The sequence below is a fragment of the Platalea leucorodia genome, assembly GCF_965183815.1.
Source record: "Platalea leucorodia genome assembly, chromosome: 5".
NCBI lineage: Eukaryota > Metazoa > Chordata > Aves > Pelecaniformes > Threskiornithidae > Platalea > Platalea leucorodia.
Window position 1 is genome coordinate 99,495,656 of NC_138827.1, and position 24,989 is coordinate 99,520,644.

General features: G+C 41.3%; 1 protein-coding gene across 1 annotated transcript in view; it reads left to right on the forward strand.

The window, feature by feature from the left end:
- Positions 1 to 1,243: 1,243 nt before the first annotated feature.
- The window catches only part of ACVR2A (activin A receptor type 2A), a 71,710-nt gene continuing 47,964 nt past the window's right edge, over positions 1,244 to 24,989 (forward strand). Inside the window, exons 1-2 of the mRNA XM_082313544.1 lie at positions 1,244 to 2,253; positions 2,381 to 3,018. Coding sequence (XP_082169670.1) covers positions 2,964 to 3,018 — 55 coding nt within the window. The 5' untranslated portion in view covers positions 1,244 to 2,253; positions 2,381 to 2,963. The remainder of the gene's footprint in view (positions 2,254 to 2,380; positions 3,019 to 24,989) is intronic.

Genomic DNA, 24,989 nt, shown 5'->3' on the forward strand with positions numbered 1-24,989 from the left:
AACTTCTAAAGGCTATCTCACTTCAAATAAATACTGCAAGCCGCTAGACTGCGGCAGCCAAAGGACAAACAATGATAGGAAACAGAAGTTTGTTGTGATTCGGAGGGAGGCTAAGCAAGCTGCCAGAGCAGGAAGCGCAGCCACCATGTGAGCAGAGCACCCTGTTCTTCTGGGTGACCAGCGTAATTAATTGCACGTGATACGCTCTGCAGGAACAACCACCTAATAACGTAGTGTCTTGGCGTGACAGCGGCTGAAAGCAAGGCTGTAGAACACGCTCGGGGTGTCGTGGCAGCAGCGGTTACCCTGAGGAACATGCCCGCCGTGGGGACCACCGCAGGCCCCGTCGCCTGCCAGGGCTCCCTCTCAGGGCATCGCAGCGGCACTTGGGGCCAGGGGAGCGAAGCGGAGGGCCGGGAAAGCAGCGCTTGACGCCCCTGGTAGCCCCTCACAGCCTTACACCGGGTCTCACAGCGTTTTTTACCGTAGATTTTTTTTTTTTTCTCCCTAGAGCGCTCCGTCACCTGAAAAGGGCCTCGGTCAGGGAGAAAGGCTCCCGAAGACCAAGAACAAGCCCCGCGAAGGTGAATTAATAATAACGGGGGGTGGGACCGGGAGGCGCCAGCTCTCCTCCTTCGGCGCCGGCAGGGCCGGGCGCAGCGAGCAGGTGCCGACGGGCGGCGCAGCCGGGCCCGTCCCTCACACCTGCCGGCCCGGCCCGGCGGCCTCCTTCTCCTCAGGGGCGGGCGCCAGCAGCCCCTCACCCTGCGCTCCCGAGGCGAGAGGAACCGGCCCCCACCGACCTTCGCTCTGCAGAGCGGGCAGGACACCGCGGGCCGGGGCGGGGCGGCGGCCGGGCGCGGCGCGGCGCGGAGCGACGAGGCGGGCGGGCGGGCGGGCGGGCGGACGGCGCCCGACGGCCGCGGCGCGAGGGCCGCGCCCAGGGGCGGGCGGGGGCGCGCGCCCGCGGACGCGGGCGTGTGCGCGCGGGCAGGTAGGGGCGGGGCCTCGCGGCGGCGTCCCGAGCTCCGCCCCGCCGGGAGGAGGGAGGAGGGAGGAGGAGGCGGGGCCAGGCGGCGGCCCGCTGGGTCGTGAGTGGGCAGGGCGGTTGTCAATCCGGGGCGGCGCGCGGCCGGCCGGCGTCGCGCGAGGGGCTGCCGTGATTGTGGGAAAGGAGGGGAGGGTGGGGGAGGGGGAGGCGGAGAGGAAACAAAAACAATCGCCCGGGCGCCGCCATCTTGGGTCCGTTCTCCACGCCAGGCAAGTGAATGGGTAGATATGAAATTACCACAGGGGAGCAGCAGCAGCAGCAGGGTACGGAGGGCTGCTCCCAGCTGCCGGCCGGACTCGGGAGACTCTAGAGACGGCTCCTGCCGCCGCCGCCGCCCTGAGAAAACCCCCGGGCTCGGCCTTTTCTCCTCGCCAACCCCTAAACTGCACTCCTGGAGGGACAAAGTTGGTCTCAGCCGCGCTGCCTCCGCCGCCCGGGAGACGAGAGAGTTGCGTTCGGCAGCGGCTTCCTCGGAGCCGGGAGTGAGCCGGGGTCAGAGTTAGGGGAGAGGGTGCCGAGGGGATTCCTGCCCCCGCCGCCCTCCGGCCGGGGCTCGCCCGGTGCGCGGTGCGGGAGGCAGGAGGGACAGCCAGCCCCAGCCCGGCGGGCTCTTCCTTTCCACCCCTGCCGCTTCTTATTCCTTTCTCCTACGAGGAAAAAGAAAAAGAAAAAGAAAAAAAAAAGGCAAGAACTGGACCGAGAGCGGGGCGGGGGGACGACACACGGTCTCGGGTCGGCGTGTGAGGAGCAGCGGGGCGGCGAGGCAGAAATGCGCCGGTGAGGAGTCGGAGCCGCCCGCCCGCCTGGCCGGGAAGGGAAGGGACCCGCCGGGCAGGGACCCGCCGGGCCGCCCGCCGCAGCCTCCCCTCCGCCCGCGGCTTCCGAGGAAGCCGAGCCCTCCTGGAAGCACGGCACTCAAGGAAGGATTTGCCACAAAGAATATATCACCCTCCTCCCCAGCGGCTGGATACTGCTTTTTTTTTTTTTTTTTTTTTTCCCCCCAATCACTCTTCTGTGTTTAAATACCAAATATAGCCTCTTGGGGGGGAGGGGATGGAAATCTCTTAGAAGAATTTGACATCTTGCTGGGGTTCGGGAGCGCGGGTGTCGCCGGGCCCGGGCGGAGGATCGCGGAGAAGGGGCGATGCGCGGCTCCGGCTGACGGGCGGACTCCAGATTTGCCACTTTTCGCAAGCCCGAAGGTTGGTTTGTTACCAGACTCTTGTTTCTCCCCTTCTCCTCTTGTGGGTCAGGCTAAATCCCTCAGCATTAAAGACAACCGAAGCGTTGCCCACGTGTAGCTGGTGGCTTTCTCTTTTTTTAAGGTAGTTTTCGTCAAGAAACTGACAAAACTTCCTCCCTTCACCCGGAGGCTTTTGAGGTTTGAAACTGAAATGGAGCTACTTTTCTCCCAAACACTACATGTTGTATAAGGGGAGCCAGGACGAAGACGTCGTGTTTACTGGTTCCGACCCCGCTCCCTGGCACTCGGCACCCGCGAGGGATGCTTCGCGGAGCTTGATGTGGACAAGCAAAGTTGGAGTGTGCTCAGAGACTTCGTCGTGTCCAGCGGCTTAATTGTTGACTTTTCTTTTTTTTTTTTAACGTGGATTCGTAGCATACTTTTATGAATTAAAGTTTGCCACCGTTTGTACAGAAGCCAAATGACCCGTGTGTTTTGAAACACGGTTCCAAATATATCCATCCCTCAACCGGGATTCTCGCTAGAAAGAGCCGGAGGGAGATAGTGTCTAAAGAAATCTGATTTTACTGTTTTATGAACATTTTCTGCTGCAGAAATGTTGCTATAGATTGCTCTATAACGGTTCAGCAAGAAGGGAGATTTTCCAGCTTGCAGGACCCAGGAAACTGGATACTTAAAGTCACTTAAATGTTTTAACAGCATTGGAAAATGGGAGCTGCTACTAAGTTGGCGTTCGCTGTTTTTCTTATCTCTTGTTCTTCAGGTAAGTGAATGTTCTTGGTTTTGTTGCTTTCCACGTAAGGCTTTGGGGTCAGCACTTGGAAGCTTGAGGGAACTTTGTCGATTAGCTTGAAGGGGGAGAAACCTCTCTTTGTTCAGATGACAAATGTTTGGGGATGGCAGAAGCTGTTTTCATCGTTATTCTTAAAAATGTATATAACACGAGCGCTTCAAATGTGGGCAGCACTTGGGTTTCAGATCAATTGTGTGGAACAAATGTGGAGACATAACCACCTAGTGTCACATAGAGTCATCTGGCAGTGCAGTTCCTAGTGTTTCATAGTGTTTTTTTAAATCAGAATAACCCAGCCGAAATACCCTTGACTTCAATTGGATCTATTAATCCGGACCATTCACTGGTGAATGGCCACCTTCATTAATGCTTCATTAATTTAGAATAGGTACTGCTCTGAAAGCAGTAGCTCGTCCTTTCATGATAGCGAGGGGTGTGTGCATGTATAGATGCATGCACAGAATTAGGCTGAAAAGGCAGACTTTCAGTTTCTAAACAATAATTTGTAACGATTTCTATTTTGCTACTCAATATGTCGCTGCCTTGCAGTGCAAAAAAAGCTACTACTTCTCTCTTTGAAACAGCAGAAGTTGGGTTTCAAACGCCAGCTCTGAGTCCTGAGAAGCCAGCGGGGTGTGAGGACTTCCCCACGCCTCTACAGGAGGAAAATGGTTATGGTAGCAACCAGTGGTTGGGGGAATTGTTGGTGCACTTCGGCTTGAAGCTCCATCAGTTTCACGAAAAAACCTGTTATGAAATGTGTAAAGGATGTAATATTTGTTTACGTGGCAAGCCTGGCACTTCCTGCTTACTCTTTGAATGTGAATATAGTCCTCTGTGTAGGTTTAGATACACTTTTTGGCATTCTTGCAGGGCGTGCGAAGGTATACTTCTTTATCAGTCTGAAAGCTAGCAGACAAGTGCTGAGCTTTTCAGTGTAACCAGTGTAAGGGAGTAATGAGATCCATATAACAATGCCTTTTAAAATTTCAGTGTTATAATGTACAGGATTTTGCTGAACAGGACATTTTCTTGTGGTTAGTAAATGGATAGTCTAGTCTTATGTCTGTAGCGGTATTGATCAATTCCTTGTGCGCTAAATGTGCTGTGAAATGGTGAGCGCTGCCAGAAATAAACCAAAAAAAAATCCTTTCTGTTTTAACCAGATAAATAACAGAGCAGGTTAAAGACAGACAGAGGCTTGTTTTTTTTTTGTTTTTTTTTTTTTTTAATTAGGGTATACCATTTATTCATCTCTTGAAACAAAGCACGATTTCTTCTGACAGTTTTGTCTTGCAGTAGGAGACATGTCTTTCATCTTTTCCTAATAGCTTATTTTTAAGTTACTCGAGCAACATTCCTCTTAATTCGGCAATATTTTCTGTAGGGAAACTTCCACACCCCCCTGACAGTTTCTGAAAGGCTTGGTGCCATCTGCCCTTCATGTCTGCCTCTCCCTTCCCCGTCCTTCTATTAAGATCTTTTTGCCTAGAGCACAGAATAGTGATCTTGTTGACATTACCCATCTTACTTATTAAAAAGAACGGTTTGGCAACAAAAGCCTTCTTTTCTTTAGCATTTCTTGCTCAGGTTGTTCTCGTTAAGGTAAAATGAATGGTTCTCTTGCCTGTGAAGGTGGAATTAATCTTTGCTAAACGAGCAGGAAGCTGGCTGCAGTTTGGACTGCTTCTCATGTTAATGACATTGTTTTGGTGGTTATTCCAGTAGTACACATTGAGTGTTCCAGTATTTAACAATTAATAAACTATTTTCTCCTAACCTAAAATTTTAGAGTATCTGCAGTCCTGGTGTAGGTCTAAAAATAAATTCAACAGTAGGCTTTTGTTTTTATGATCAAAATTATAAGATTATGTAAGCTTTTAGCACGAAGTACAGGCATTTTGATAAGTAGTGTTTCATCTCTTTACTGTAACTTGTTTCAGTTTAAAATCTTACCTGATCAATTGGTTCTAACATCATCGTCAGAAGAAGTTTCTTTTCCAGTCTTTAGTCTGAAAAAGTCTGCCCAGGCTATATATTTAAGAATATTGGCAATGGTTGAAGAAATCCTAGAATTCAGGTGTGAAGATGTCTGGTTTGTCTTTCTCCGGTGTGCAGTCCCCAGCTGCTCTGAGTGTGTGTTTCGGGGAGTGGGGGTGTTGGTTTTCTTTATTTATGAATTTATTTTTGTATGCAACTATTTTTTGCAGTTGTTTACATAGCCAATTAATACTAGTGGTCTTTAAATAGGTGAAAATGTTGTGGGATTTTTTTTCTACGTGATGGGTGTGGAAGCGGTCTTTAGGTTGAAGGTGTTTTATTTTGCTATCTATAAACTGCTGTATGAAACCTTGTAAATGTGCTTCAAATGGATAGGAGTTTCCAGTGAATGAAAATAATAATCTAATAATCTTTGCTAAGGGAGTGAAAATATTTCCCTTGTCTGACTAAGATATTTGAAAAAGAGCATCTGTGTTATGTATTCTGCTTAAAAATATTTGTAGATGTTTGCATAAAAGTGGGTGTAGGTTTGCACCCATTTGTACTAATTCAAGAGAATGAGATGAATGCGGATTAACTAAACATCAAAACAAAGTGCCCAGGTCAAGGTTTTCCATGTGCCCACTAAGAATTTTTTTTATATAAACCCATCTGTATTTTTGATTCAATAAAGAACAGAAGATCCTGAAGTAATAACAAAATACTTATGAACAATTGAATATGCTTCCTGTGCCTCTTTTGGAGGTGAGGCAGGATTGTAGGTGAGCTTAAAAAAGAAAAATAGTAAATAAAATAGCTTGTTCATCAAAGAACGCTTCTCTTTAGATATTCTTTATGTTCTCCCATCCCCCAAGGAAGTGTGTTTCTGTGTCCTCCAATTTTCATGATTGCTGAGTTATACTTTATGAACTTTCAGGAACAGAGAATGTATACTTCCATAATTTTCTGTGATGTTTCAGAATATATGCCCTATGCCGCTGAAAATGTGGGAGGTGTTGAAGTAGTGGATTGTCTTTTAACCAGAATCTTCTGTGGAGGGTGCTATAGTTTTTAACATCTCATGGTCCTTTTGTGACTCTTATGCTTCATATCTCCTAAACTATCACCTCTTCTGAGCTGCCTGCTCTGTCTTTGGTACCCGGGCAGTCCGTCATCAAAGTAGTTCTGCAGCTTTAAGTCTCTTACAGGGCACAAGACCCATATTTGTTAAAACTCACTTAAGCTTGATTCATGAATCACCTAAGCAAAAGGAAACGCATCAGAAAAGTCTCGGTCCTCTTTTTTTTTTTTTTTTTTTCTCTCCTTCCTAATGCTAGATCATTCTCAAGCCACTCGGAAGGTCTTGAGTAATTTTGCTGAAGGAAGTGGCATGTCAAAGATAACTTTGTAGTTGAAGTAGCATTTTCACTGCATGGGGAATGTTTTAATCTTTGATTTTTATTTTATTCTTCTGTCTCACACTGATTATTCTCAGGGGAAATGATTTTTTTAATTTATTCTCCCCCACCCCCCCAAAATCTAGATAGAACTGTAAAGCCAAAGATACTGGTACAGCGTGAGAAGCTGAATCGTTAGGTGTTCTGAAGGAATTAAGGGGTGGGAGGTGAGACTTTTTTTCTTTAATTTTACTAGTGTAACTTTTTTTTTTTTTGACTCTCCTTTCATTATTGATTTGGTAGCACTTGAAAATCCTGCCAAAGGTTTAGGAGTATTGTTTGTGAAATAGTCTCTGCTGGTATGTTCTCTGCGAGCTGTCCATGATTATGGTTGAACTCTAATCGCTTTATTGCACAGGCAGAGCAATAAAACACTTCAGACTTAGTACTGCTCTTAAAGTAAAATCCTGCTCAAGATTCCTGTTTTATAAGAGTGTACACTTTTTTGTACGACATGTGTTATCATTGGGCAGTACCCCAGCACTCTTGATGTTGCTGTTGAGAGCAGGACTGGTAAACCTACTTAATACTGTTTTCAAGCACAGAGGTGTTTACATAGATGTAAATGTTATGTACCTTACGTAGTTTCAGGTTGATGTTAGAACTTTGATTACAGATCAAAATTGTTAGTAGTTCTATCTGATCAGTTAATACTCAACAAAAGTTGCAAGCCTTAAATCTTCTGGGTTATGAAAAATAGCTGTACTTGTGCTGATGCAGTATTAGAACATGTAAACGTAGTTCTAGTAGAACTCTGCTTGACAAATGTTTTCGGAGAGATGCTGCTGGCATGGGTTTATTTGCATGTCTACCCTTCAGACGCAAGTCTTTTTTTGGAGAAAAAGCTTAAATAAGTTTGTCTTCAAATGCTGGATGCTATGTAAGTTGGCGGGGTGAGGGGTGTTCTGTGTGAGGGGAAAGCTGTTTTCTGCTGTATGGGGGTGCAAGATGATAATTACTGCTATCATGAATAATAGTTTTCAGCTGGTTTTAATGGAGAGTATTTGAATGGCATTTCTTTTTTCCCCCCACCTTTCTGGAATTTGGGGGCGAAAGTCCTTAGGTGATGGGTTTGGATGACTTGCAAATGAGGATAGACAAATAATTTTTTTTTTTCACTTCCATCTGTTTAACTATAGAGGTTCATTTTTGTCATATCAGTTTTAGGTAGGGGAAAAAAATAACAGTAACTCCAATGTTTTTTCATTCTTGCTGATTCTACCTTCTCTTCCAACTCCCATAGCTTATTTCTCTTTGAAATTGGAATACAGTTCTATTTCAAATCATCATTACGAAGTTTATATGTGTAGTGTCTGGATCTCTTAAAAGATGGTAGTAACATTTTCACGGACAAATGTGGTGGACAAAAATATGCGAAAGTAGTCTTTTGGAGACCTATGTGATTTGGAGCTAAGATGTAGCAAGTCCTGGGTACTTATCCTTGGGAAATCATCTGGAGAATAATCATTATAACATGGGCTGTAAAAAGATAGAGGTTGACAAGGAATCTGATTGTGGAAGAGATTTCTTGGTGAAGGGGAAATGCATTTCCACCGCTTAATTAACAGAAAGCAGATTAATGCAAATGTCTGCTTTAGCTGGTTGGTAGAATACATGGTCTGTTAGCTATCTGATGTTCTTGAAAATGAGAACTCTTTAAAAAGATCAAGAAAATTACGAATTTTACAGCCAAGTTCTTGTGTGATGAAATCTTAATGTGTTTTTGTTGCCTTGGTGCTTAAAATTCAGCATATCTTATTTCCTGTTATTTCCATATGGAAATTGAAGTGTTATTGGATGCCAGTGACTTTATGTGGCATCTCTTATCTTCTCTCCCCTACACTGTCTGTGTGGTGGTGGAGGCTTTTTTTCTTAGAAACAGTTTGTGACTACAGTGCCAAACAGCAGAGCATATTTAGGCTTAATCCCACAGAAAATGAATATTTACTGCAATATTGTTTACATTGCATATCTCTGTGGCTAAGAATCCCAAACGTACGTTAGATGCATCAAAAACTTCAGTTGTTGGTGGAAAGAGAGCAGAAAGGGGTTTGTCCGCTGCAGTAGTTATTGCTAAGGCACCATTCCTTAATAGTTCCATAGTAAAGTAACCCTTGGAAGAGAAAGGTCAACATTCATGGATTTCTTCTGAATTTCCCAGTTAAAGCCGTAACTGGAAGCAAGTAGTCTGGCTAGGAAAAAAAGATTAGACAATTCACTTCCTAACTGGAGGCATAAATCTTTGGTTATGTGGTTAGAGGTATTTGAAAAACCCTTGGAAATAAGGGAAGCGTTTGTGGGAAGACTACCCGTTCCTGCAGCCAGGAGCAGCTGGAGGTAGCGCTGGTATTGCTGCTAGGAGGGCATCTACTGAGGCTGGGTATTGGAGGCGTGAAGTACTTCTCTGTACCCACCTCTAGATAGGTGCTGTCACAAAAAACTGTGTTACTTTAGATAGTTCAGGGAAAGAATGTACCTTCTCTCGTTATCTTTTCCTCTTTAACTTCTGTTCCACGGTTCTCCCAAATTAATCCCATTTTGAGACTCGCAGTCAAAGAAGGATGAGCCGAATGGTAGCCTTTACCTCTCTGTCTTTGGACCTTTCTTTGTGATGGTCCTCCTAATGAACCGTGCTGCTCTCGCTTTCAGGCAGAAACTTCGTTATGGAGAAAATGAGCAAGTGACATACTTAGAATTGTATTGGTGCCAGCAAAGGTCCAAGTGACGGCTGTGTAACCTAAATTCTGGGTGACTTTACAATGTAGCAGTGGAAGAACAGGAACGCTTCTGTATATTGCCAATTCAATGTTTCACTGATTTTTTTTTTTTTTGAGGGTAAATTAAGTATTGCTGAATTCTAAAAACTTTCCTTGTAAAAATACTGGTGGTATTGTATTCTGCTGGTATTCCTGGTTAAATTGGTGCAAGGTAATCTGTTTCAATCAGGATGCAGAGTCAGTCCAAAATTGTAATTAATTTCAGTGTTGTTCTTAAGTTATTCACTAAGAAGGCTTGTTAGTAACTATTAAACTGCATTGACTTGGCCTTCATTTGATGTTGAGTACCTTTAGTTGGCAAGAAGGCTACGTGTCATTGAAGTAATGTAAATGGCTAGGTATCACCTTTTGAGATTCCTTATTTTGTTAAGGTATAACTTCTGTTTTTAAGGTTTTATATGAAGTTGTAATTAGGTGGTAATTCAATTAAAAATGCTGAAACCAGAATGTAATTAAAAGCAAAGCCCTGTATACTCCTAACTGCGATGGGCATGTAAGAAATGCCAAAATACATTTTTTTGCTTTTATAACTCTTATTAATGAGGGAAACATTGCCTACAGTTGGTGAATTGAACTGACCGAAAGGCAAGATACTCGGGAAGAATCACCGTTTTGTAAGTGCTGGATCTCAGCTAAAATGAAAAAGAAGAATATTTCTCAAATTGTTTTGTTTTCTGAACTTTGAGGTAGTTATCAACTAAGCTGAAATTAAGGAAATGAACATCGTATTTTGCATTTACAAACAGTGAGTATTGCTTTCTAATTTAGTTTTGTTGTGCACCTAAGTGAGGCTCTTCTCACAGTTGGGAAGACTCCACTGTCTCTGTAATGACAACAGCAAATGAGTTAAGTTTTACTTTTTTAATTGTTAACATTGACACAGTTTAAAGGTAATACCTGAAAGGTTACTTAATAATCCAGTTTTATTTAAAAGTTTTGTTTTCAGAAAGTGTCTGTATAATTATTTTTAAAACTGGGAATAAGAATCTGTATTGCTTAGAATTTTGTTGCTTTTCTATAGCTTTAACTCTGTGTCTTCCATTCCTAAATGAGATGTGTTCAATGTATTGTTATTTCACCAGAAGAGAGTTTTTAGAACCGAAGTTGCAAAGTTTCTTGCGGCAGATTGACTTTTGAAGTTGGATGGTACATGCATCCATTTTAGAAATGGAGAAGGGAGGATGTGGTCAAAAATGTTTAGGTTATTGTTTCTGTATTTTCTGAAAGGTACCAAACTTTTTATGAGGGTAAGGTGACATGCAGGTTTTGTTCTGGAAAATAATGGGGAGGGGTAAGGCAACTCCATGTTGGTTTTTTTTCTTGTTTTAATGTTATTGACTGTAGATGTGATGAATGTTTTAGAGATGATCTGTGGCTTGTCTCTTTTGACTGTTTCGAAACTTCTTAGTGAAATGAGGCTGCAGAGTGAACACAAATACCGTTTAACTACTAATGCAGTCCTGATAGCTGTTCTAGCTTGTGCCAACTGGTGTCTAATGAGATGACACGCAAGCACAGTTCGAGGGATAGTGCAGGCAGGGGGCCAGTGCCAGGAGGCAGCACAGTGAAGACTGTACCAGAATTCCTGCAGCTTCAGCACTTCAGTATGCCCACATCTTGTATCTGAGAGGATGGAGTATATACCATCAGTATGCTGTGAAAACTTTATGATGATTTACACTGGGTTACAGCTTAGCTTTTGCATTATTTTGGATGTTCAAACTGAAAAACTGTCCCACTTGCAACAAAACCAACCAAACAAACAAAACCCCCAAAAAAACCCAAAACAAGCAACAAAAAACCCAAACAAATCAAGACAGCAAACCAACCCATAAGCTGCTTTGGGGCCAGAAGAACATCTCATGGAGCCACCAGGAGGAGGTCCATGGTCAAGCACTGTGTGGAATGGGCATGCTCAGTCTGTGACACGTTGCCTAAGGGCCAGTGAAAAGTCCCTGGACCTGTTGTGATCTGCAGTACAGATACATGCTTTGAAGAAAAAATGCCTGCTTTGTGTTTGAAGATTTTAGATTTTTCATCTATTTTATATGAGTATTGAAAGTTTTGATGCAAAAACAGTGCAGTTGGTGGTTACTGTAATGTTGCAGTCTACCTGTTTCTTAATGTCATTTCATAATAATGGCTCTGAATAGAAATGGTAGTTTCCTGTTTGAAATTACTTTTTAAAAACATAGGAGCATAGATTCTATTTGGGTCATCAGGCGATCTTCTCCAGCATCGTGCTCAAAGCAGTGTATTGCCCACCAAACCTCCAGGTTCTCTTTGGCAGAGCTGCTACCTGACAGTCGCCACTTGTGCTGATGCAGAGGATGCTCTGTTCCTAGGCGCAGGACTTCACGTTTGTCCTTGTTGCATTTCGTGAGGTTCCTGTTGGCCCACCCCTCTACTCTGGCTAGGTCCTCCTAAGTGGCATCCCTGCTGTCAAGCACCTCACCCTCTGGCCTTGGCTGCCAGCTCATTGAGGCGCCTTACACCACCTCCTCCAGCCATTGATAAAGGTATGAAACAGGATGGGTCCTAGGGCAGGCCCTTGGGGGACCCTGCGTGTGATATTTCACATCCCACTATGGACGTGTTCCTTACATGAGTGGTTCTATTCCAGTCACATGCTGGCTGTATTTGAGCTTGCTAGCTCGCATACATGATTTTAACTCCGTTTCAGCAGCTTCCTTCCTTTTGGTGGCATACAAACTTATGATTCGGAGGTGATTTTTTTTTTTTGTAACTGAAACTGTAATGGCATGACCTTATTTTTTCAGATTCAGAGTCCTTATCTCATCTAGATAATGCTAATCTCTAGTCTTTAAATACTGCCTAAACGATCATAGTGATCTTTATTCTGTCAGCTGTCTTTTGAATCCTTGGATTTCAATATCAACATGTAAGTTGAAATTTAATCTGTTTTTAAAAGCTATTTTTAAATATAACCAATCATTTTATCAAGCCTTCTAACATGAAAAACTGTTTTCTTCTAGGAATTTTGGGGAAGATCCACATAAACAGGGAAGTGGTTTAATTTTGTTGTTCAGTTATAGTGTTAAGTGTATGAGACAAAATTAAACTTTGCAGTAAGTAACTTAATTTTAGAAATTTTTGGTAGTGTTTGTCAGTAGAGGGTACAGATAGTTCTCTTTAGCTCATAGCAATTACACGGTGGAAGAGTTTTTTCTTTAAATATTTCAGGGTTGAAAAACATTTAGGCTGTGAAAGTTGCAAAAATTTTAAATTGTGCACAATTGTTTGAATTACTGTACTTTGCATAATAAATTAGATTGTCTATTTTTCATCATTTTAAAGCTACTTTAAAAGTAGCAGAGAGAAGACCACTGGTTAAATATTTTCATTTTAACTCTCTGATCTTTAATTTTGGAAAGGGTCTGTTTTGCAAGTTAGACCTAGGCATGATTATATTTCATTAAATTTAACACAAAGCCTGCCAAAACGGTTGTCTTAAAGGGCTCTTAAAAATGTTATGGTTTGATTATGTTTTGTTTTAATTTCAGGTTGTGGCACGTATTGGGGGGGGACAGACCCCAACACATTAAGCCTCATCTTACCTTGCCCATTTAGAATAACAAATCAGCAGTGAAGCTTAATTAGTTTTTATGTGCCATATATGTACTAAGAGCAAGATTTGGAACCATGAATAATCTGTGAGAAGGTTATTTAAAACCACAAGATGGTTTTGCTCCCATTCCTGGCCTGAAATGAATTCCCCCCTCCCCAAATGAAGTACCAACACGAAACTCAGTAGTAAGGAGTGACCTACCAGCACTCCGGAAAACACCCTATGAAAAAAAAAAATTGACAGTTTGGTGAAAGTCTTCTGTTTCTGTTCGCTTGAAAAAATAATGAATCACATCCTGTTGGGTCAGAGGCTTTCAAAGAAACCAAGAGTGCTCAGGTCCCACTTCTTATTCCTTTGGAAATGGAGTGGATCCCTCATGAAAAGTCTTGATGCTTCAGTGTGCAGCTCTACTTTTCCAGTGGCTTAAAAACATTCTGATGGATGGCAAATAAAGCAAAATTCATTTCAGTTGGCTTTTGTCCCCTCTAAACGAGGGAGCTGTACTTCTGACAAGTTGAACTTAAATCCCCCTTTTGTCTCCCCCAAATCATGTGTAATTATTTCTGTAGAGTATTACTTTTTTAAAACATTTTGCAATCTTTAATTACAAGATTTACAATTTTTAATTGTCAATAAGACAATTGGAATAATTCAGAAAATACATTTGAATGCTGTTTGGACCTATGGTGACAGGTGCTCTGGAGTTTTTGTTTGAGGAAGGGACAAATTTTCTCCTATCCCTTACCCTGTTGTGTGACAGCAGAAACTTCTGTTCTTTTGTACATCCCTTAATATACTGACTATGCGCTTTTGAAAACGCCTACACAGAGGCTATATGGTAGATAATATGCAAAAAAACCATCAGTAATCCAGCGCTTCAAATTAGGAAGTAGTATGATTGGAAGGAGAATCATCTATGGCATGTCCTAAGGAGAACCATCTTCTAACGACCTGTTGTGAGGATTCAGCCATAAAATAAAATCAGTTTTTAGTTTTGTTTTGTTGTTTTTTTGTTTTGGTTTTTTTGTTTTTTTGTTTTTTTTTTTTAAATCTTGAGTCTAAAGAGTGATAAGAATACATACCAAAAGTGAATGTATTAATTGTATTAATTATTGTATTAATACTACTTTAACGATGTATGAGAACAGAAATGGAATAATCCTTGGATTTTATGTAATCAATGATGAGTAAATTTTAGAATTTGGTGAAACATCTTCTCTTACAATTTTGGAAGGAGAATGTCACCTGATAGTTTGAGCCTTTTAGTCGGCAACTGATGAAGATTTTCTAGAACCTTGCTTTGCCAAAATATTTCTTCTGAAATTTAGTAATCCCGGAAGTTTTTTCTCTCACCATTATTATAAATTTTTTGGTGTTGGAAGCTCTTTCATTCAAAGTGAAGATGAGGAATCGTATCTGCGTAGAAAACCTATTGGCATTTTTCTACCTCAGCATAATCACCTTGGTCAAAGTATGAAGCTTCTTTCAACAAGTAATGTATAGCACATCAACTCAGGCAGTTAAAATCTTACCAGCTGAGTGCTAGCAGACTTCAGTATGTGAGAGAAGAGGTAAATGACACGTTCCCATTTCTACATATGTAAGAGTAAAAATGTGTGTTTGAACTTGGTTTTGATAGACTTTTGGGATATTTACATGCTGACGAAGTATCTTCTGGGGGAGCTTCAGTTGACCTCTGAACTTTTCTCCCCTCTGTCTTTCTCCTAGCCAAAGTCGGTCTAACATTTTTCTAAGACAGAAGCTTGTTTGCAACATCAAACAAATGTTTGAGAAATCCAATATTCAAGCATGGACTGACCACATTCACCATGCAGTAGGTCATAGACTTTGATAGGAACTCTTGGAACGTTACTAATAAACTGCAAAATCCTTGTTGTGCATAACAAACAAGTTGAGTGTCTAGCATGTGTCAGATTTTGCTTGGTCGATGGTATCATTGGACAGGATGTTCAAACAGGAAAAGTCATTTTGAAACAGAGGTTCAGTAATAAAATAAAGTTTTAGAAGTAAGCCAACAAAGTGCATGCATTTTAGTTGTTCCTCCAGTAGTTCAGCCAGCTTCATAGAATAGCCAGTTAGCTTCTGCTTGTCCAGAAGGGTTGGTTCAGTTGCAACCTACTGTTAAAGGTGACAGCCGGTATCTCTTACTGTAGCCACTTAGGGCAGCTTGTACTTCTTTAATCAAAATCAGGAGGGTTTCCAAACAGGGGGTTTCCTTCTGTTGAGAAGTCCCTGGTTGTCTGTGTGGTAGAAAGTTGTGTGGTAAGAAGTTAAGTCTTTCCTTTCCTGAGGCACCTTTGAAGTGTCATTACTTAAAATTTCTATTGTATGGCACTTTTAGATTACATTTCTAGCTTTAAGCTAGCTTCTCTGTTTGACATAGTGTGAAGAAGACTTTAAAAATTATACATAAAGAAAAATACTACATCGTAGAGTCCTTTCAGTGTTGGTGTCTTGCAGTACTGTCAGCTTTATGTAGGGTATTTAAGAAAAACTGATTGGAGAACTGGGAGACTGACAGGTCCTCTTTTCTGTATGCTCTTCCTCATACCCACTTCATGGCAAAGTTGCACTTCGCTGTTGGTTCAACCCTCTCATACACCAGCCCTCGTGGCTGTCTGGCATTGTGCTGGGCCGATTCAATTTGCTAAACCAGCAAAAGTGACTTGAAAAAACAGCAAGTAGCTTTCTGCAAGCAGTATCAAATGAGGACAAGAGTTGGGGTAGAATGACTGGAGCAAGGGAAAATGACACATCAGAGTTGGTGAATAGGGCTGTTCTGTAGACATATTGGGTAAGAAAGGAAAAAGGACAAAGTTAATTATTTTTAATAAACTCCATCTTTAAAAAGAACTTGCTTCTCTTTTTCAGAGTGCTTCTGAGGATGTCGGTGCATGCCTGTTGTCGCAGGACTTTTTTCTCTTCCCTTGCTTTATAAATATCTCCATGTCACATTATTCTCTAGGGGCCCTAGGTTGAACGTTTCCAGGCAGAACGGCAGGCCACTGCCTGTTGCAATATTGCTGTAGACAGTACCTTTGCTCACTGGTACAGAACTACTGGTTTGTTGTTTGTTTTTTTTTTGTATGGACATATGAGAAAGAGCAGGAATCTGGTAGTAAAAAGTTTTCATTGTCATCATTCTCTTAAGCGGCATCCTCTTCTGTTGCACTTGCAGCTGTTTCACAGGTAGCAGAAGGCAAAGTTCCCATACTTGGGGAGAGCATGGCACAAACTGGTAGAGCTGGAACCTGCATCTGTGGAACCTGATTCGAAGGAATAGGTGATCACATTCACTTCTGTCTCCCAGGTTTGCTGTTAACTGTGAGGTGGGAACTAAATAGGAGGTTCAGACTGATACAGTGGGCTGTAAAAGCCCATTACATCCCAAGTTTAAGAAAACAATTTGGAAAGACTGTTTGCAACATAATCTTACTAGTGTCTGATTTGTGGTAATCAAATTCTAACTGCAAGTTGTCCTAGAAACTTATGCTGAGCAGGGAGCAATAAAACTTTATGGAAAAACTCTGGCAAAAAATTCAGATCCAAGCAGAGAATAGACAGCACTCACGCATCTACAAGTGATGGGGGAAGAATGTAGGAGAGGTCTTTAAAATAACAAACCTCATTTGGTAATGCCTTAAGTACTGAATTCAAAACACTAAGCACAGCATCAATAATCATGTTTACAGAAAACAGCTGATCTGGTGATTTTTACGTATCAGCTAAACAGCCATGTAGAGATTACATCCAGGATCCCCATCTCCCCAGTCTGAGAGGACTCCCATCTTGTGAGTGTCTTCCAGTTCCCAGGGGAGCATGTAAGAACCAGGCTGCTTGTCAGGGGCTTGTCATGTTGTTACCATTACGAATATGAGTGTCTCTAAGCCAGATGAGCAAGCCGGTGGAACCAGGGCAGTCAGGAGTGCAGAACGGTTATAAAGTGTCATTGAATTGACAAAAGCCATAAACCAGGGAAATCTTCCAGACAGCAGGGCACGCTTCACGAGAGAAAAGGTGTGGCGCTCTGGCAAGTCGGGATAAGATTGTGGTACTTGTAGTTCAGCTGCTCACCAAGTCTTTGGGGCACCTACCTAAACTCATCAGCCTTTTGTTACTCTCTAGTGTGAGGTAAGCCTCAGGCTTTTCTTAGGCTTTGTTCAGACATCATGTTGCTTTTAACGTTCCCTGAAACTACATGAGGACTTCTTCTGTAATAAAATCTAAGCATGGGCAGCAAAAGTGAGAGAGATCTTAGTCTCCGGTAGCAGTGTTCTGAAATTCTGAATAAAACATGACTAGAAGTCCAGATCGGCTTCAAAAGCATGGAGGAATCTCACCTTCGGTGTTATGTGAAACCTGTCATCTTTCTATTTCTTCCCAGCCATGGTCTTCTCCAGCTGAGCCCAAAACCTGCCTCCCTTTTAGGGAAGAAAGAAGCTAATGTTCCAAGGCCCAGGCTGCTATTTCCACCATCCTGTTCCTTTGGCTGCTTCCAATTAACTGTGATGTTTAACTTGCTTTCTGCTTAAACAAAGCAGAATTTTTAAACCCTTGCTTCCCTGAAGTGATGGCTTCTGCTGAGGGCATCAAGGTTAACGCAATGACTTAGTGCCACCAGAAGGTAGAGGCCTAAATTTATATTGTTTTTCCTTTCTGTCCACCTTTCCTCTAGTGAGGCTGTTCGTTCTTCTCCTGGGAGCATATTGTTCCTTTCTTATTTACCTTTGCCAGCACACCTTTCTATTCAATTCAACAAAATCTCCACCCTATCCGCCAGTCCCCCAAAAGTGTTTATTTGTTGCTGGAGTAGTTTTCGGGAATTTTAGGAACTGAAATGTCTTATGGAGAAGTGTGGTAAGTTCTGAAGGAAGGACAAGATAATGGCAGTGGAAGCAGAGAGGCAGATGAAGTGCTAGTGAGACCTCTGGCTCTCACACTCTTCATGTTCTTTTCCAAGCAGACTGAGAACGTTACACGCAGAAAGCGCATTACGTCTTTTTGTTAGACTAGTCTTCAGCTGGCTTGGCGCATTGGAACAGCTTATCTGTACAAGAGAGGAGGCAGAGCCCCAGTGGGATTGATGTGGGCTGCCGTAGATTGCAGCCGCCGGGAGGCTGAGGCAAATGGAAGTGAACGACCATAATATTCCCTGGTCAGATGATCTTCAGCCCGTTGTGGAATCTAACTGCTCTGAGGCTGGCAAGGTGATTGAAGCCTGGGCCCCCTCTTCCAAACTGCTGAGCTTTTACACAAAAAGCTTTTATGTGGAATTTCCAGTAGCTGCCTTTTACTGGGGAGTGAGCTCTTCTCTAGTATGTGTGTTCCTAATTGGGGGAAAAAAAAAAAAAAGGTAATCCAAGTGGATGGCCTCAAGCCTGGGCAGGATGGACTGGATGGAGGCATCAAGCCTAGAAATTTAACTTCTGTGGGCAGGAACTTCTCTTCGTGCTCTGGGTTCCCTACTGATTTGCTTAGGGCAACTCTCCGCTCTATGGTTAGGAGTCCCACATTTTTCCACTGACTGTATAGGGAACGTGGGTACCTAAATTCATGGCGTCACCAATCTTGGTGTCTCTGCATAAATAATACTATAGTTAAATAAACAATGTAAGAGAAGAAACAAAGGCAGTTTGAATGTTACAACCACCTTAACCGTAGAACATTATTGTTAAGTATATTCAAGGTGAAGTTAGGTGTCAGTTTCTTGTTTGATTTGTTTTTCAAGGAAGCTTTTGTTACAAGGAAGGTATTTCAGAAAGGCCTAGGATTCCCTGTATTGTCTCTAAAACACTGGTCTCACTGCTCCTAATAGGATGGAATAAACCACTCCTAGGAGTGCTACACAAGTTGAGTCACTGGTACTGTTCAGCCACTGATTTACCAAATTATCTGTTGACTGTGTTGATTACCTGTAGGTAATCATTGTCCTGGAAGGAAAAAAAAAAAAAAAAAAACCACCAATTTTTCTTCTCATTTTAAAAGGCTGTTCTCCTGTTGATCTTAGTGATACAGCTTTTTATGTACTCATTTAAAGACTCATTGACTACTGCAGAAGAAACACCTTGTACAGGCAAGGCTTGAGAATTCTCCCATAACTTTTTTTTTTTTTTAATTGTGAAGCTTTGGTGTCCTTCTGGACTGCTGGGAGAATTTATTGCTGAATGAATTCCTCACTTGTGACAAGAGAAACACCTGTTTCTGCCTGAGCAGAAGCACTGCTCCATCAAAGACAACGTCTGGCAGGATAAGCCCTTAAACTTCTGTTTATGGCTTCCCTTTCTGTGTAAGATACTCCAAATACAACTTTGGAAGTTCTCTTGAGAAAGTAAGCATCGGTATAATAATGAGGATTGCTGGCTACCTCAAAGAAAATACCGTGCTAGAAATACATCATCATTCTGTCCATTACCTTGATACCTGAAGAGGCTTTATTTTAGTATTAAAGAAACGCGTTCTCTTGGATGTTGAACTTTTTTTAATAACTAGGAATAGAAAGTTACATATGAGCATATATATAACTTAATCTAAATGTAAACAACTTGAAATCTGTTTAGTTGTTTTCTGTTCTCTTAGAAGTGTCCTAAGAATTCCAAGCATCAGACTGGAGGACTCAGCTTTTAAGCATCATTCTCTTTTAAAAATCAGGTTGGGAATTGGAAGTTAATACCCTAGATACAAGTACTTAGCTGTAATTTCTCCATCCCAGTCCACGCCAATGTACTACCTCTGTCTGATAACTATGGAAATGCATTTAGGGATGCTTTTGGGGCCAAGTACCTTGTCTTTTCTTCCTGTTCAGCCTGCTGGCCAGCTGCTTCGCATCAAATCCAGTGAAGTGGTTGATGAAGGTATTTTAAGCAGACAAAGTACATTTACTAATGACGGGTAATTAAACTGTAGAACTCACTGTTTCAGAACATGTGGAAATAAAAAATGGTTTCACAGATGGACAAATTCAAGGAGGATAGTTTGTGCAGAGGTGCTTAAACTTGGTCTGGATGGAACCTCTAGATCAAATAATTCCTGATTGCTAAATATTCCTGCCAAAAACCTTTAGTTAAACCTGCAGTTAATGTTCTCTGCTTCTGAAATATTCTCCTCCAAAGGATATTTCTGATGAAAATTAGGCAAGCCTGCTGTTTTTTCCTGCATGTGTTCTTATACCGAGCTGGTGCCTTAATACCAAAATGCTTTACGGCAGTTCATGAAAGAGAACTATTTTTTGAATGCATTTGTTTTCTCGTCTCTTCCAAACAGGAGAAAAGTTCTAGCCTCAGTGATTGCATTTAGGAATTTTTGTATGTATATGTCTTTGAGAGGGCAACATTAAAGAAGTATTCTTTGCACTCGAGATTCCCTTTCACTTCACGCCTGATCTCGTGTAACTACTGACTTCTGCTGAACAGGGAGTGGTCCTTCCCCTCCCTAGGACAGGTTTCCGCAGCCCACCTTGTGCCGGACCCAGCAATCGTGCGGCAGGAGGGAGGGAGTTGAGTCAGCAGTTATAATCTTGTGCAAAGTTCACTTTGCTGCCATTTACCCTATGTTTTTGAAAAGTTAAGTTGTAGCTCACGTTGTAGTTGTGATTCTGTAGTTGTTTCTCTTGCATAGTCCTGCAAGAGTATTCTTTAGGGCATGAAGGGGATCAGAGGGTGCAAGTAAGGCAGGTTCTGAACAGTGAAGTCTGTGAGGGTAGGTTCGTAGGAGGTGCTGGGACATCAGTCTGCCTCTGAGAGTTTGTACTATCGATCCTAGGCAGGGTTAATGTCTTGAATTCTCTTCAGATTCCGCATGTTTGAAGCATACGGTGTCAGCATATTCAATATAACATGCTGCTTGCTTTAAACTTGGCTATTCCGGGTGACTTTAGTCATAGTGGCAATGAAGACATTACTGGAGCAAAATAGATCAAAACTAGTTTATGTATAATAATACAGTCTGTGACTTGTACTCCTGATTCAAGTATAGGTACCTTTTCCCTGGTCCTAAGAATCATGCATTTCGGAATTTCTGGTTAAAAATTCTGGTTTTCTAGTTACCTCTCCTAGATCGTTGATGGTCTGAAAAGATTCTTCGTCCTTTGTACTGTGTGCAGCTATCGAGGTGGATATTCAAAGAGTTCAGTTGCCAGCTTTGTCAAAGCCTTCATTGACACAGAGTAGTCTGGGCTAATCTTATTTTTGAAAATGCTGTGAAACCAGAAACTCGGGATAATTACTTAGTATTAGCCCATGGTACAGTCCATGAAGAGAGGTTTCTTTGCCTCTTACTTACCTGCCTTCATGTGCAGTGGGTGGAATGCTATTTCTAAGGAATCCTGTGAAGAACTGGCATTATTGTAAGCAACCATGTCCCTTCTACCATGGCTTAAGGTATAGATTGGGAAGTTCTGGTGAATTTGTGCTTATTAGAGACAACTGGCAGAATTATAACTTAAACTTCTTTTTTGTAATATTTTGTGCAGCGTAACTGAAAAATGTCTTTTTCCTCTCCTACTGAAGGTGTCTGGTATTCTGCTAATTTCTTAGGAGCGTTGTTGAAGACATCTAAGCAGATAACCTGGCTGGCAGCTGCTCTCAGAAATAAACTAGTGGAGTACACCTACAGTCATCTTTGTCCTCTTACCTTTGATAGGCAGGAGAGATTGGTACCATTGCCTCTGGGCAGGGGGAGTAGGCGTGGAAAACATGTTTAAGGAACCCTGCTTGAGACTTTCATTAGCGTGGAACTTGGAGTTTCAATCATCAAATTTAAGACTGTTACTTTGTCAAAGTGTGGAGAAGCTTATTAATGTAGTAACAACATTCATGTTCTGGCTTTCACTGTGTTCTTGAATAAGAAGAATAAGGTCAAAATCGTATCCTAAAGTGCCTTCAGGATTTCAGGTCAATAGATGTCGTTTTCTTAATTGTTATCTAAATTTAGAAGACAAATTAACTTCTAGTAGCAAGTGCAGTACTTTCACCTGAAAGCTTTTGTTGGTGTTGTTGTTTTCTTCCATCGCACACATCCCTGGTTCATCCATGAACTTCTGGATTTCTTTTTTCTAATCACAGCATGATGAGAAGTGTCAAAACCAGAGTTGTCTTTATATAGCCACAGTGTTATTTCATCTAGGCTACATGGTTAATTCCTTATTCCACAAAAAAAAGCAGAATCGTAATTCTAACCTGCGAGTGAGCCTAGCTTTGCTAGGTGAACTCGTAATACAAAATATGCATCCGTGAGATTCTTATAGTGAACTGTAGTTCTTTCATGTCAAGCTCCTTAGACGGAAGGGGCACGTGCTCCACGTCTGCAGTCTGTTAGAGTTTCCAAACAGCAAAGCGTGTCTTCTGAAGGGAACAGCAATTCCAGCAGCAAAGAGGTCACGTAGGTCTGGGGGAAGAAGCCCGAGTGACAGCCTTGGACACGATATGGCCAAGGGAGCAGATACCTGTACGTTACATAGGCTGGCTGGTTGGTGGCGGTGATGGGCTGTTGGGTAGAATTACTACCAAATATGCTTCAGTTGTTCAATACTTTACAGAAGTAGATCACTATGCAGTTGCACTCTGAAACAGTGAGTTTTTCCTTCTTTTCAGAAACTTTCAAAAGTTCTGGAGATTTCCGGGGATACATATTAGTGGCATAGCCATATATTTATTCTGAGATTAAAAAAAAAAAAAAAAGACCAGATAAAAAATGACATTTATATAGCTGCAGTATGCTAGAAACTAAATTTTGTTTGCTAGGTACAAACCAAAAGTAGTCTGTCTAGTTTTACTTATTCTATCAGATTTACCTAATTAACATTAAACACAGTAAAAACTTTTGCAGCCAAAACCAACCCCATGTTTTTGAAGATAAACAGCCAAGCTCTGAGAAAGTCTCTGTGTGACTTTCAGTACTTTCAAATTTCCTACTCTACTTAAATCCTTTTTTTTTTTTTTTTTTTGAAACTTATGATGTTGTGGTGGAATAAATCAGATAAGGAGATTGAACAATTGGCCAGAAAATAGATTGCCTTGGTGTGGCACTACGAGGTGGCCCAGTTAAATAACAAAATAACACCATGCTTTATATTCTTGTACACTCATTGCATATGTCAGTCTAATCTGCTTTTATTTGATGCTTTTTGCCACCAGCCTGCTCCCTTGGCAGCTTTGCAGAACTCTGCTGCTAACTCTGTCTTCTTGGGGAAGTGATGAACTTAAACCATAGTGTATTAGGATATTTCACAGAGCACTCTGTTTTCCACAGGTGTAGGAGTCTCAAAAGGTGTGCAGAATATCCCTTTGTTAAACTGCATTTTTTTAGGAGGTTAAAGTTAGCATTAAAAAAAAGGAAAAAAAAAAATCTGTTGTCAGTAGGACTAAAGATAGGTAATTCTTTAAATAGATCATAGGCAAATGAACTACAGCACTACAGAAATACTGCAGAGCTTTAGGATGCTACTGCTCCTGCATGTGCAAGAAGAATAAAACACAGGCGCTTGCCGTATTCACTTCAGTGAAATGCAGACTACTTTATTGCAAGGTAATATTACTGTGGCATTGGTGAAATTATTGCTGAAAAATGTCTATTTTGAGGATTCAACCTTAAAAGTGAAGTCGACAAATTGGGAAGGATTCAGAAAAAGGCCTTCAAGAATAATCTTTTTGTCTACAAATCTTGTGTTACTGAGGGGCTAAGAAATCTCAATCAATGTAGTTTAAGAAACAGCATGATGACTGGCAATTATCTACAATGAGAAGGGATTTCTGACCTTAAAGGTGTTATACAGTATAAATATTAAAAATCAGTATTTTCAGTGAATCCTGATGAAAGTGAGATTATGTACAGTGTCCACTTTTAACTGAGTAATTAAACACTGAATAAGAATCATAAATTTTGAATTGGCTGCTGCATTTCATTAGTTTTCCTGCGAGATGAGGCACTGCTTAAAAAGTTGTGTGCTTCAGGCAGAAGTTACCGGTTGCCGTTCTTTGCTCCTGTGGGTTTAAAATGTGGTAAATTTTCACAGCCATTGCCTCAGGTTTATAAGATGATGGATTTTTTTTTTTGTGGATATGTCTCTCCCAGGCTTTTGTTGAAGGGTAAATCATATGAAAATTTTGGCAGAAGGGAAAACTTTAATGCAAGACACTTTTATTAAAAGAAATTAAATGATTGCTATTGAGCATACAAAATAATAAATGAGAAGAGATCAGAACATAAGCAGAATAAACAAATGTAGACAAGGAATATATATCCTTTAATACAAAAATCATCTATTAAATCACATAAATATTCTATATGTGTATCTGCACCACTTCTCCAATTTTTAATTCCCCTTAAAAATGTAGGACCCAGATAAGGTTTTGTTATTGAAAAAAACCCATCAGAAGGAAGCTGATTATTTATATTCTCAAGTCATTTCCCAAAGCTAGTTTAAGAAAACTGTGCATAGAAAATATCTTGCACTTTATTGCTGCCTGCTGAGTTACAGTCCTAAATGAAGAAGAGCAAATCGGAACTGAATTCAATATATAGAGAATTCCCATTTTATACCAGCAGTGCAAAAATAATTCTGTTGCTGTTCAGTAGGCTTCCTTACCAGTGCTGCTTTTCTGTCCTGTACATCCCCAAATCCTTCATCCGGGGAACTCTGCAAGTGTATTTAAAATTACCTTAGCATATTTCAAAGTCAATATAATAGCTTTGTAATCAGTGATAAATATCTAATTTAAAGATAATTAAAAATGCTTATCATATATAAGCATATGATTTTTAAGTAAAAGTTGTTTCTGCTTGCTGAGGAGGTGATAAGATTGTAGACTAAATGTGATTAATGTTCTTTGCAGATGTTGCTTTATATGCTTAGGCTTTCAGAAGTAAAGCAGTCTAGACTGTCTGTCTGCATTCTCCTACAGCTTTGATCTTGATTAAAACTCGTTGTATTACATTTATCATGTTCCTTTCTTGAATGCCAGAAAGTATCTTAACTGGTTTTTCAGTATGTATGTATGTTTATATAGAAAGATACTAAGTATCTTCTATGAGTACTGTAAAAATTACACGTTTGGATATGTTCAGCAAGTAGCAAAAATCAGTATTTTGTATCCTGAAAGCCTTACAACTATCATTTGGCTT